The sequence below is a fragment of the Sorex fumeus genome, unplaced genomic scaffold, assembly GCF_029834395.1.
Source record: "Sorex fumeus unplaced genomic scaffold, SorFum_2.1 ptg000018l, whole genome shotgun sequence".
In the NCBI taxonomy this organism is placed as follows: Eukaryota; Metazoa; Chordata; class Mammalia; order Eulipotyphla; family Soricidae; genus Sorex; species Sorex fumeus.
In genome coordinates, this window is record NW_026606075.1 from 20,416,190 (window position 1) to 20,429,576 (window position 13,387).

At 42.6% G+C, this 13,387-nt stretch overlaps 1 protein-coding gene across 4 annotated transcripts in view; it reads left to right on the plus strand.

Moving 5' to 3' along the window:
• Window positions 1–1,389: 1,389 nt before the first annotated feature.
• Window positions 1,390–13,387, plus strand: part of SSBP2 (single stranded DNA binding protein 2) — a 295,259-nt gene continuing 283,261 nt past the window's right edge. The window contains exon 1 of one of the 4 annotated variants that reach the window (XM_056112616.1): window positions 1,390–1,596. In XM_056112616.1, coding sequence (XP_055968591.1) covers window positions 1,535–1,596 — 62 coding nt within the window. In that variant the 5' untranslated portion in view covers window positions 1,390–1,534. The remainder of the gene's footprint in view (window positions 1,597–13,387) is intronic. The other 3 variants (XM_056112617.1, XM_056112614.1, XM_056112615.1) reach the window with 3 other exon arrangements.

The window sequence follows — 13,387 nt, forward strand, 5'->3', positions numbered from 1 at the left end:
AGCTTAAAGCTCTGTATGAGGAATAGAAAGCCACTTTCCCCTATTTGAATCCGATTTCTTCTCCCTCCCAGAGCTCTTCCATGCCAATTCACCCTTTCCTAATATGACCCCAGTGTCCGATTCCTCCCACCTGCACCCTTCACTCCCTGTTTGATGCCCATCTATTTCTTCTTTGTAATCACTTTGATCTCCATAAGATCAAGAATGGAGTTGTGAGGCCGGTGGGGTGGTGGGTGGGCCCAGGGAGGTGGTGCGTGTTTCAGAAACTTTCGTGTCTTTGCCGCGAAATGGTCTTGGCCACCTGGACCCAGAAAAATTCTCGGGCTGTCTTCGAGCCCTGGCACTGGAGCTGCACACCTAAGAGCGCGGCCGGGGCCTGTTGTGAGCGCGACAAGGGCAGAGATGCCTTTCAAGGCCTCCCCGGCCCTTCCACTCCCGGGGGCAGGAGGAGTCGCTTTCAGCGACCCGGGCTGGAAACCAGGCCAGGTGCGGACGCCTGGGGCCCTTCCCTGCAGCCGATCGATCGGGCAGTGGGGCACGCCGTGCAGTGCAACGGGGCTCGCCTGGTGCAAGGGCTAGACTGGGGGGTGGGGGTGCCACTGCGGCCCGGCCAGTCCCCTGACCTTCTCTGCGAGGCCAGCTCACCTCCCTGAGAGGCGGCAGGCCCGAGCCAGGGTGTTCTCGTGGGGTGCAGGGCGCGGCCCCGGGGGCCGGGCGACGCCACCCAAGCGGCGCCAAGGGCCCGAGGCGCAGTCCCTCCCCAGGAGGTTAGGCGAGTCGCTCCCGGTCGCGCAGCCAGAAGGTCGAGGGAACGGCGCGTGTGTCCCTCGCCAGCCGGCCCTCTGGGAGCAGGGCGGGGGCGACCCGGCAGGGAGGAGGGCTGCGGGCGGCAGGGAGCAATCCTGGGCCCGGGCGCAGGGGCACGGATGCGAGCGGGCGGGAGGGGCAGGGGCTGCCGGCCCCCACCCCCCAGGGCGGCTGGGGCCGTGGGTCTGTCTGTGTACTCGGCGGGCGCCCCGAAGTCTGGGGCCGCCCGGGCTCCGGCTCCGCCGGCTCCGGCCGGAGACTCCAGGCCGCACTTTCCCCTCCTCCCGGCGCCTTCTCTCCAGTGAGGAGCCGAGCGCGGGCGGCGCGGGGGGCGGGCCGGCGGCAGCGAGAACAGCCAGTTGTTTAAAATCCTTCTAGAGCAGTTTCTAATTCCCCCCTTGCGCCGGGGTTCGGGGGGCGGGGGGGAGGGAGGAGAGCGGGAGGAGGGAGGAGAGCGGCGAGGGAAGGAGGGAGGGAGCCGCGGAGGGAGGGCGGGAGGGAGGAGACTGCCGCTTAGGCTGGAGCCGCCGCCGCGCGCTCCGGCGGGCCGGAGGGAGGGGCGGCCTGTCAGTCTCGCGCGTTGCCCGGGCGAAGGGGGCGGAGCCTTGGCGTGGGGCGGCCAATGGTGGGGGTGGCTGCGTGGGTCGCCATGGGGACGGGGCTGTTCCCGGGGAGGCTGTGATGGGTTGACAGGTGCGTGACAGTGGGAGCTGCTCTCGGCACAAGCATGTACGGCAAAGGCAAGAGTAACAGCAGCGCCGTCCCGTCCGACAGCCAGGCCCGGGAGAAGTAAGTGTCTCCGCTTCTCCCCCACCTCCGCCTTCCCCCGCGCGCACACACACGCACGCACTCGCACACTCTCTCGGAGGCACACCGACACCCAGACCCAGTGCGCCCGGGGAGAGCCCGGGGTGGGCTGGCAGGGGGAGGCGTGCGCGAGCTGGGGGCGTGTGGTGCGGGGAGCGGCTGTTTTCTTTCCTGGAGGTGCTGCTGCGAGCTCGGGCGCCCGTGGGGGGCTGCGGGTGGGAGGGAGCGAGTGTGTCGGGGAGGTGGGGGGGGGGTGCGGCGGCGGTGCTGGTGGCGGGGATGGAAACTTGTTTGGGTGATTGAGGGAAATAGACCGCGGGTTCACAAAGTAACTTTCGAGCTGCGGACCGGGGCTGCGGAGAGCCGGGGAGCCCCCGGGGGTCGCCGGGAGGGCGGGAGAGGGCAGCGGCGCGGAGGAGGGCCCGCGGTGGCAAGGGGAGGTGTTCGGTCGGGGAGGATTGGGGTCGTGCTGGCCGCGCCCGGGGCGCCGCGGCGGAGGCTGGGGCGCCGCGGCTCGGGGCCGAGGGAGCCGGGCGAGGCGCGGGCGGCGGGGCCCGGGCGCGCGGCGGGCGGAAGCCGGGCGCGGAGCGGCCGAGCCGGGCCCCGCGGGGCGCGGAGACGCGCGCCGGGCGCGGAGGGTGTGTGCGGGCGTGGGCCGGGTGGGCGTCGGGCTTTCTGGCCCGGGCGGAGGGGGCCCTGAGCTGGGCTCGGGGCGGTGGGCGCCTGGGGCGCTGCTGAAGTTTGGGAGTCTGAGCTCCGAGTTCCCGGGGTGGAAAAGTGTGCTGGCGAGGAGCGGGCTCTGCTGGAGCAGGCTGGCGTCTCCGCCTCGAGCTGCAGCCCCAACTCCGAGGCAGTAGCGGCTGGAGAACTTTTTTGGGGGGGAGGAGGGGCGGGTGAAGACTTGGTGTCTCCCAGGCTTCGGGGGGCCGCGGTAGTCCCCGCGGCGGGAGGGACGAGCCCCGTCGGGCGGTGGTCTGGGGGGCACGCCGAGAGGGTCCTTGGAGCGGCTTCAGCGGCCGGCGCTCCGAGGGTTGTCCGCGGTGGGGAGGAGGCGGTGGTCGGCCAAAGGATTAGCTGGCCAGGGATCTGCGTGGAGGTGGGCAGCTGGGAGTTGTTTGGTCGGTGTTGGGGAGGGGGATACAGGTGGTAACTTTGGTGGGAGCCCAGAGGAGGCTGGCCTGGCGAGCGAAGCCACCTCTTAGCTCGGGATGCCACCGTCGAGGCACCCTGCAAAGCAGGGCTGTTTCCTGCTCTTTTGCATCCTGGCAACGGCAGAGATTTTGTTGGTTCCTAAAAATGGGAGGGGATAGTGACTGTGACCCCCGCGAGGAAGAAGCCCTTAGTTTCATGCAGCAGATGTATGGTTCTCAGTGGCCACCGCCACTCCGAGGGCGAGGCGAGTCCTTGTCATTGAACACGCTCTGCCTGGCAGAGGGGGTTTAGACCCGGAGAAAGTCTGAGAGCATCTCCCGCGAAGCCACTGGGGTTACCTTGTGCATAGAAATCCTGCATAAATAAAAACACGGGCGCTGACGACCCATCTTTCCTCGCTTTAGGAGGTTCTTAGTCTTCTCCTCAAAGTTTCTTATGCCCCAGGGATGGGATCGTTTCCTAATCTTCATGTTGGCAGCAACACACAGTAGTCCCATGGGATTTGGGGGGGTGGCAAGCCTTGATGGAGCAAAACAAAACAAAAAATTAACGGAGAGAGGCTGTTTCTCCCCCCGCCCCCCTTGTTTTCTTTCTTTCTCCAGAGGTATTTCCTAAGGAGCTACATTCAGGATATTCTAGCTTTGACATGGAGTCCATAAAAGACAGAGCATTATAGTCTGGTTTAGGCATTGCAGTTACTGGAATTGAAGTTTTGAAATAACAGTCTTAATGGTGTGCATTACTCATTTGGTTGTAATATATCCGATAAAATAAAAACATTTGAAGGAGGATGTTTTAATGATTATGGAGTTTCGCATTTGAGATCGGGAGTGACTGGATTAAAATGTATTGCAGCATAAGTCTTTATTTGGGGAGTGGTTATATTTGAGAATCAAAGTAATTTTGGATTTTAGTTGGATACCACGAATGCCTGAAGCTAATCTGTCTTGTGATAACTTTATAAGAATTCTTCTTTTTTAATTTCAGTAGTGAGGAAGTTGAACCTGATGTAACTGTGGTCTCTTCTTGTTTTAAATGTGAGATCCTTTCCTCTTAACTAAGTCCACTCTCCATGCCATGTCTATCACACTGAACACCAAGTAACATCTACTCTTGAAAGCAAAGTGGTGAGGGTTCTGCTAGATGGTGCTATTTGATTTATATATACTTCTTCCATTCATTACAATTGGCAACAGGAATCCTGGACTGACTTGCTTGCATTGGGAACTAAATATAGGTGAAGAGGCCACTTTTGGAGAATTGACAGTGACCGTACTGGGTTTGTTGTTGCATTATTTCTATGTGAGTGGTGTTTGAACCTGACAAACATTGAAACAGGCTCTATATTATAGAATAAACTTAGAATGGCAGAGTTAATTGTTCACTTTTACCCTTATGCTTCCTTGAGATTTTGATGGCACTATTTAACAAACATACTAACTTCTGAAGACAGAAATTATGAAGTTGTCTTAAAAATGAATGTCTCCAGATTTAAAGAAAAATTAAAGGTGGCATATTTTGAAATGTATTTGAGTGAAGAGTTTTCTTAGTAATTAGAACAGCTTTGATATTTTAAAAAATCACAAGTAATTTGGTTTTAAGTTAATATGCAAATATTTTAGACAATTGTGAAAAATGCATCCTTAATATGAACAATAGTATAGTTTTATAATTAATCAAAAATTATTCCCTCGTGTGTTCTTACTTGATTGATATCTGGCTGTTTTACTTTACTTTTTCTTTTCATTAAGAAGTTGTTACCATATGGAATACTTGAAATTAATTTGCAAGTTTTATAGTTTCCGTACTTTCAGTATATATTTCCAAACATAAAACTGACCAGGTTAATTATTTATTTTGCTGTTACAAAACCCAAACAGATCATATCAATACAAAAGTTTGGAAGAATTTTAATTATGGAGGAATTGATTAATAGTCCTTGAAGGGAGGTGGGATGTTTTTGTAGAAATTGAAATTCTGTTCCTGTTAGATCATTCCTTCCTTTAGCAAGCTTTTCTTTGTAATCCTGATCACAATTGTAATTAATTATAGTCAGTTCTTGCCTAGCTTCCTCTAAAATGTAAGTTTCTTGAGGATAAAGGAAGATACTTTTAATTTCTTCTTTGTGGCATCCTTGACACTATGGATAGTGCCTCCAAGTGCCAAAGCACCAACTGAATACTTGTTGAAGAAATGGAGATGTTAGAGTCAAAGATGTTTTTTTCAGTGTGGATAAACTTTTTCAGTGACCGCCAAAATAAGTACTTTAAAAGTTTGAGTCACACATTCTCTCAGTTGTATTTCAAAAATATCCAATAACAATAAAACTAATTAGTATTTGGATTCTGCATGCCATTCACTGTATGCAGCTCTCTTTCTCTAATTCTCCCTACTAGTCTCTAAAATGGTGATTTTGTTATAACTCGTTAGACAAATAAAACGAATACTTTTTAGTTAAGTAATTCAAGTAGGGGTTACCCCGCTAACTGGGTTCTAACATGGATTTCTCTTTAACTGTAGAGCCTGGATTGAAGTGGAAAGAAGCTTTTTATTTATTTATTTTTAAGTATAATGGAATGTCTTCTTGATCTAGGGTGGGTTGCTGTAGATTCAGGTAACATCATTATATAATCAGATAAACTAAAGTTTAATCAGACATGCCTTTTAAACCATGCTTACAGTCCTGATGCTTTTACCTGTCATACTGCAATGTGGAGTGGGGAAGGCAGAATTTTTAGGGCCAGAAGTATAATTCTAGTTTCTTCAGATTTTTTTCTTCCTGAAGTTTTGATTATTTAAGTTTTAAAAGTAAGTATTGTAGTTGTGAACAAATACTGTAATAAATTTGGCAGAACATTAAGGTATACTGTATGACACACTTCCAAAGAAAGGATTGACTGCTGCAAATATCTGATTAGTTATTTTCTATTCAATTATTTAGTCCTTTAAAATTATGTAATAACAGAGATGAATCTATACTAAGGCACAAAAGAACATGAGATATATACGTACTAGACAGTGACAAAATAAGTAAACTAGGCAGGAACCATAGAAAATAAACTACATTTAACCTGGAATTATAAGAAATAACTTTGAGTTTTAACTGATCACTCTTTTAGTTGAATATACCATGAAACAAATATCCTATGTTAATTTGTAGTTTATGATTTAATGAATATTTACATATTCTATATAGAAAAGCTCATAGGGATTAGTATCCTCCAGCAACATCTTAGTCTCATACCTCTTTTTTTATCAGTTGAAAAATGATCACCCTCTTTTTTTTGCTTTTTTTTTTTATGGTACCTGCCACCCTACCTGTCCCCAGCTCCGATTCTTAGCTGCGTGCAAGTGTGACTCTATCTCTCCAGTCCCTCTTTTCTTGTGTTTTTGAAAGAGAAAGTTAAGACAAGTGAAGTAATAGAATTTAGAAAGCTGATGGATGAAGAGTTAATATAGTTCAGGTTTTTTTGAAACAGTTATCTTTATGGAAGTGAAATTTTTGTTTTGTTTTCTGTCTTTTGGCCACATCTGACGATGGTCCCTGATTACTTCTAGCTCTGCTCTTAGGAATCCTCCCTGGCAATGCTCAGAGATGCTGCTGGGGATTGCACCTGGGTTGGACACATGCAAGGCAAGCGCCCTACCCACTGTACTATCTCTCTGGCCCCGTAAATAAAATTTTCTCTAACATTAAGTTATATTTGACTCTCTTCTTGCCAATCCCACAAAATACAAAACAGCTTGTATCTAGTATGACATTGTAGCTGTGAAGTTTTTCTTTTCACTGATGCTGTTTTCAGTATAAGTATGAACAGAATGACTTTTTTTTTAGAAAAAGAAAATGTGTAATGATGTTGAGAGTAAAGTTTTAGTGTTCGTTATCCAGAGTTTATTTTGATTCTTAGAAATAGTATTAATACTGTCAAACATTTTTTCAGAACTGTGAAAGTAAATGGAAAAAAATAGTTTATTTCCACACTTTATAGTCAGTTTGTCATGTATACCAATTCAGGATGAAAAAAAAATTACATTTCAGTTGCTCTGCAGTAGTGGACAAAAGTTTCTTACATCTTCAGCACAAGTAGAAAATACACCTGTTTCATTTTGAATTTAAAACATACTCTTGTGGTAGGAGTTGGAATATTCAGTATGGAGTTTATCAACATTTTACTCCAATAATTTATTTTATTTTATTTTGCTTTTTGGGTCTCACCTGGTGATGCACAGGGCTTGGTTACTCCTGGCTTTGCACTCAAGAATTACTCCTGGTGGTGTTCAGGGGACCATATGGGATGCCGGAAATCAAACCCGGGTTGGCCACATGCAAGGCAAACACCCTACCCGCTGTGCTATCACTCCAGCCCCTACTCCAATAATTTCAAGTTGAATATAAAATTGAAAAAGCAATTGGAGTATAGAATCTTATTTCTTCCATAGACATTACAACTATTTTATTTATGGGGAATGGGAAGACTGGTGGTTACAGTGGTTGTCTTCAAGCCTTACATCTGAGTCTGTGCTCAGGGCTTATTCCTAGTGATGCTCAGGGAACCATGTGTGCTGCTAAGGATTGAACCTCTGGTCCAATACAACTATTAACCTAAGGACACAGTATTAGGTAGTAATGTACTGGATTCATTTTTTGTTTTGGGCTTGGGGCTATGGAATTTGGGGCTCAGGAGCTACTTCCAGCTCTATGTTCAGGGATCACTTTGAGAACAGGTGCTAGGGAAGCAAATTGGGATCCATATAAGAACCTTAACACTATAATGCACTGGACTTAGAGTATACAGTTGTTGGGAATATACAATTTTAAGATAGCTACAGTTTTACTTTAGAATATTTGGGAATATTATCTGCTGTTCGGTATTGCTTTGACATTGGTACAGTATTTGCATGATAGTAACATTGTGATACAGTTGTGATACATTTGTATCACATTGTGATACATATTGTTGGTGAGCAGCCTGAAGCCTACTAAAATACAAATTTTTATTAATACCTGTTTCCTAAGGAAGAGACTTAAAATAACATTTAACCAATAAAATAAAACATATTAGTTAACATCTAGAGAGATTCTAGAACACAATATTTAAAAATAATTTAGTTTGGGGTCTTTCTCTTTTAAGTCTATGTTCTCTCTAGCACATGTACATCTCAACTCCTTCACATTTATCTAAATTTCTTTGAATTAAAAAATTTTGCTTCACCAAATTTTTTTTTTTAGTTTTTTTATTGCTCAAGTGAACTGGAGATGCATTCAGCAATAAACATACCTTACTATGAGTTGTTTTGTTTTCATATCCTGGCTCTGCTTTTTACACATCTGACTGTGCCTTGGGCTAATCCTTGCTCTTTGGATTTGATCTAAGGATTATGTGTGGTCCTGGGGATGAACTTGGGTTGACTGCATGGAAGGCAAGTACCTTATGCTGTATTACCTCTCCAACCTCATCTGTTGGTGATTCTATCAGTATTTACATATATAGAGATAAGGTGCAATTTTTCTAGAAATTTTATAGTTTTGTAAATTATTGATAATTAATAAAATTATTTAAAATAACAAACTTTGTACCACATTTTGTGTCTTTTCTTTGTTTACCAAATCTTATCATTTAAGATTTTTTATATAACTGATATACATATATGCATGTATATGCATATATATATGTATATAAAACTAAACAGACTAAGACTGTGAGGGATTTTGTCTGTTTTACCATGGCCTGTGTATACTTCAAAAAGTCATTTAAAAGATGGTTCACCAAAGTTTATATTTGACTTGTGATGCGAGAGTAGTATTCTATCTTCTATCTTCTCCACACTGTATGTCTTATACATTGTGAAAGGACATTGAGAAGTGGGTAGAAAACTGATCCACTTAGGGAAGAATAGAGTTTTTCTAGGTAATGTAATAGATTTGCAGGATATCCAAATTCATGATTGGTAATAATGGGTGACTGGTCGTTTTTGTCAAATTAAGATAATGGTTAAGATTTTTCAAAAGTAAGATAAAGAATGTTTTTCTAATATTGATAGGACCAAAATTTTATCTAGACTCAGAAGAGCTTGAACAGTTCCAGAGGAATGAAGGAATGAATCACTGTCCTTTGTTCTTCTTTGAAAGAGAGACTTCAGTTGGTGTCCCTTCTTTAGTAATGACAAAATTACCCTCATATTTTACTTGAAGAGTTTTGATTCTATTTTATCTGGGTTGCTAAACAGCTTTCCAACACTAATGAGCCATCATAATATTTTAAATAACAATCCAGCTGGAGTAAACTTGAACCAATGACCTGGCATTCTCCAGTTTTTGATCTTCTGTATTAATTTTTCTTTTCATGGAACATCAAACAAATAGTTTAGCAGAGAAAAAATTGTAGAGGTTGAAGTATATCACTTTATTCTTTTTAATATATATTTTTATATTTGTTACCATTAATATTTTAATTACTAGCATTTTTCATTTTTATTAAGACAATCTAAATCATATTAAAATGCTGATGAAATATGTGTAAAGGTAAGGACAATAAAGAAAAATTTTATATGCAACACTGACGGTAAATGAAGAGAGACTTTTCTTTTTCTTTTTGGGTCACACCTGGAGATGCACAGGGGTTGCTCCTGGCTCTGCACTCAGGACTCACTCCTGGCTGTGCTCAGGGGACCATATGGGATGCTGGGAATCGAACCCGAGTTGGCCGCATGCAAGGCAAACACCCTACCCTCTGTGCTATTTCTCCAGCCCTGAGAAGAGAGACTTTGATACCAAAAGTAGGCTCTCACCAGAAATGGATATGATTGCTTTCATTTCAGGTGGTGGTCTGATACTTACCTAGATTCTCCTTTTGCTTACCTACTTCGTACTTGAGAAAGAAACAGAAGATACTATGTTCATGGCAAAAAAAAAGATAAACGGATTATTCTGATAAAGGTGATTTTATTTAAATAGAAATTAAATGAATTCTGTAAAATAGCAAAATCCCAATTTCTACATGAATGTGGAGATTTGACATGGAAAGTTATTACTTAATAGTGATAATAACAGCAATGTTATCATTTGAGTGTTTTGTTGCTGTTTGGGACTTTACTTCCATTGTCTTATTTAATCCCCTCAAGAATCCAGTAGACTTTAGATACCATTTTCTATTAGTGTTATAGGAAGAACAAAGGCTCAAGAATTTATCATGCTTTTGGCTGCAGGTATCAAAACAGGAGATAGAAAATGGCCTAATTGATCAGGGTTTAAAAATAAATCTCACATAACAGGATGTCTGGGAGAAGTAGTTTCAGAGTTGTTTTAGTAAACCAAGAATATCATGGTTCATGGGGAGCTGTTCTGCCATCCTGGCTTCCCTTAAAACCAACTTCTCTGCATCAAGTTATTTCCTCACACAACCAAGGATAAAGGCAAGAAATACAAAGTTTTTCCTTTTTTTTTTATCTCAGTAATCAGTGAAGAAAGCCATTTATGGAAGTTACTTAGAAGATATTTTATTCCATTTTATTGGAAAGAACTATAAAATTGTCTCTCCTAAACCAATTACTGGCAAAGGAAATGGGTACCATAATTGGCCTAAATCAGTCACCATTCATCTTCTGGGCTAGAAATGTTGTTCCCCTTTGTCTGAACAATATCTAACTTCCCTCTGTCTTGACAACTGGCATGTTTCATCTCTAAAATCTAAATAAAACTGGGGTTCTTTGGCAAGGAAGATGTATCGTGAGGATATAGAGACAATAAAGTGGGTCCCTGCTTTCATGGAACTTACTTTAAAGTTTGGAGGAGAAATATATAATAATAAACAAGAAAATCAATAAAGTAACCAACTTCAGATAGTCATAAGTGCTATGGAAGTAATAAAGTAGTGTGATGTAACAAAGTGAAGAGGAGCTTACAGTAGATAATGGTTAGTCTGGAAGGTTCTTGAAGAAGGTGACATTTAAGCAGAAACCTGAGTAATATTGAAACAATCAGTCATGTGATTGGGGTCAGAGCGTTTCAGACAGATCTGAATTATTGCTGAGGGAACCTCTCAGCATCAGCGTAGTTCCTGAAGAATATGTTAACTGAGTCAAATTTGAAACGAGAAATAGTTCTCTGTAGTTTGTTTTGTTTTTTACTAAGGAATTGGGTTTATTAAGATCTAATTTATCTGTTTCATATTTTTGTAGTTTTAGGTTATAGGATTATTAACTACTTTTTTATCTCCGAAGCCTCAGGGATATAGTTGTAGGGACAGTGACACATAGAGCTTTAATAATGATGTTGATAATGGAATTAGCTAAGATTTATTGAACTTTAAAAGTCTGTTAGGCCAACAAACCCTATGTGGCTTAACAATTGGCTTTTTTTATTCCTGGTTTTCTTGGGGGACCTTATGGGATGCCAGGGACTGAACCAGGCTGGCGTATGCAATGCAATAGCCAACTGTTCTATTGCTCATCCTCAACACTGGGCATAATTATTTCTTGTAAATTCCTCAGATTGAATTGGACTACCTTATTCTGTTCTCTCATATAACTTCTACTTTTCCTTTTTCACATTTATCAGAAGTTATCTATGTGATAAGTTTACTGACTCATATGCCAATTAGATTGGAAATTCTCTAAGGTTATGAATCAGTGCTCATCAATGTATTTCTTAGCCTAGTGCTTGGAAATGTAATTAGATAAATTGTACACTAAATAAACTGGGGATGTACCGTCTGTTATAAATCTATCTGTAAAATACTACAGATTAATTTTCTTCTCAATATTTCTAATATTTGTTACTAGAATAAATATGTAATTTCTGAAGAAGAGCTTTCTATCATAGAGGGGTTTAGTAATCATTCTGTGAATTTCAGGACTACAGAAGACTTACCTCATGGTATTACTATGTAATATTCGTGTACTCTAATATGAATTATTGTTAAAATAATACTTCTATTTCAACAAATTTGATAATTAAATAGAATTATGCTTGATAATTTCAGGGTATTTTAAGTACAATATATTTAAAATCTCACCACAATTCTGTGAGGAAGCTGATAATTCCCACTGACTATTGAGATTCGTAAATGGAAATCAACTTACCAGCCAGGTCATATAGTTAATATGTGGCAAAATGAAGCCATATATAGATTATATTTTTTATTGCAAGGTCAGTGTTCATTTCACTACAGCTGCCTTGTAAAAAAGGATTTATCTATATTTTAAGTAGGCTTGGAATGGATTTGATTCCATAGAGAATGATAGATTATAGTTAAAAGTTTATGTTAGTTTTTTCCTTAAAGAAATTCTATTGTAGTGTGAGTTAAAGACAATTGCACACACTTTCCTAAATCCAAAAGTATTATGTGTAAGATTTGATTTCTGCTGGAAGTCCTTATACTTTTGTTATATAAATTTATTGGTTTGGGATTTGTGGTAGTTTGGCTTAGTCTAATTTTGGTCTGTGAGCTCCCTTATGCCCTACAAAATGCTCTTCAATTGGCAGTTGCCAGTTAGCTTTATTTTGCAGCTGAAAATGATCGAGCAAGGGAAGCATTTATTTATTTTTTTAAATTGTGCCTCTATCCTATTAGGAAGGAAAATTTTTTGATACAAATAATTAATACACTCCTGGTTTATTTATTTATTTTGGCTTTGGGGACACACCTGACTATGCTTAGGAATCACTTCTGATGGTGCTTAGGGGACCATATAGGGTGTCTTGGATCGAGTCTTACTGTATGATCTCTCTGGTCCCTTGGTTTATTTTTTTATTGTAGTAAAGTAATATCAAAATGTATCATTTTGATGGTTTTTAAATGTTTGTTTCAATGAAATTAAATCTGTTTGCATGGTTTTGCAAACATCACCACTATTCATCTTTTTCATCTTTTCAGACTGAAACTCTAAGCCTGTTAATAGCTCCCTAATACACCTGCCCCAGCAACCACTCTTCTACTTTCTGTCACACTGAATTTGACTATTTTAGGACCTTATGGAAGTGATATTATGCATCATGTAATATATATCCTATTGTGTTTGGCTTTTCTCTTCTTTTTTGTGGGGAGAGGGGGCATTGGGCAACCTAGTAATACTCAGGGGCTACTCCTAACTTGGTATTTGTGGGGTCACTCTTGGTAATGCGTGTGGGAACATTTGGGATCTAACCCAGCAATTTAGCCCAGGCCCCTTGATTCAAAAAGGCATGTGCTCCAGCCTGTTGAGCTATCTCCAGCCCACTCTGGCTTCTTTACTTGCTCATCTTTCCAGCAGATTCACAAAAAAATCTCTGTTTTTCGTAGAGGAAAACTGGGGCTCAGTGAAGTTAAATGCCTTGTCCAAGGCCATACACACAGTATGTTGCATAGTGGTCAAACTTAAGTTTCTAACTTGATTGCCCATTTTGACCATTTGCCTTAATGGTGTTTTACCAATTAACATGGGAAAAATAATGAAAATTTCTAGGGAGAGGAATGTTTGCTAGTGCACTTCACGTGTACCCATCATTTTTAACTGGGGTTGCATACAATAGAAGAGAGAGAAGCTAAGGAAATCTTAGAAGCATCTCACAACTGGCAAAAAAGGTAGGTGGAATTGGAGATGCCAGGGCTGTAGAGAAAGTACAGTGGGTAGGGAGCTTGCC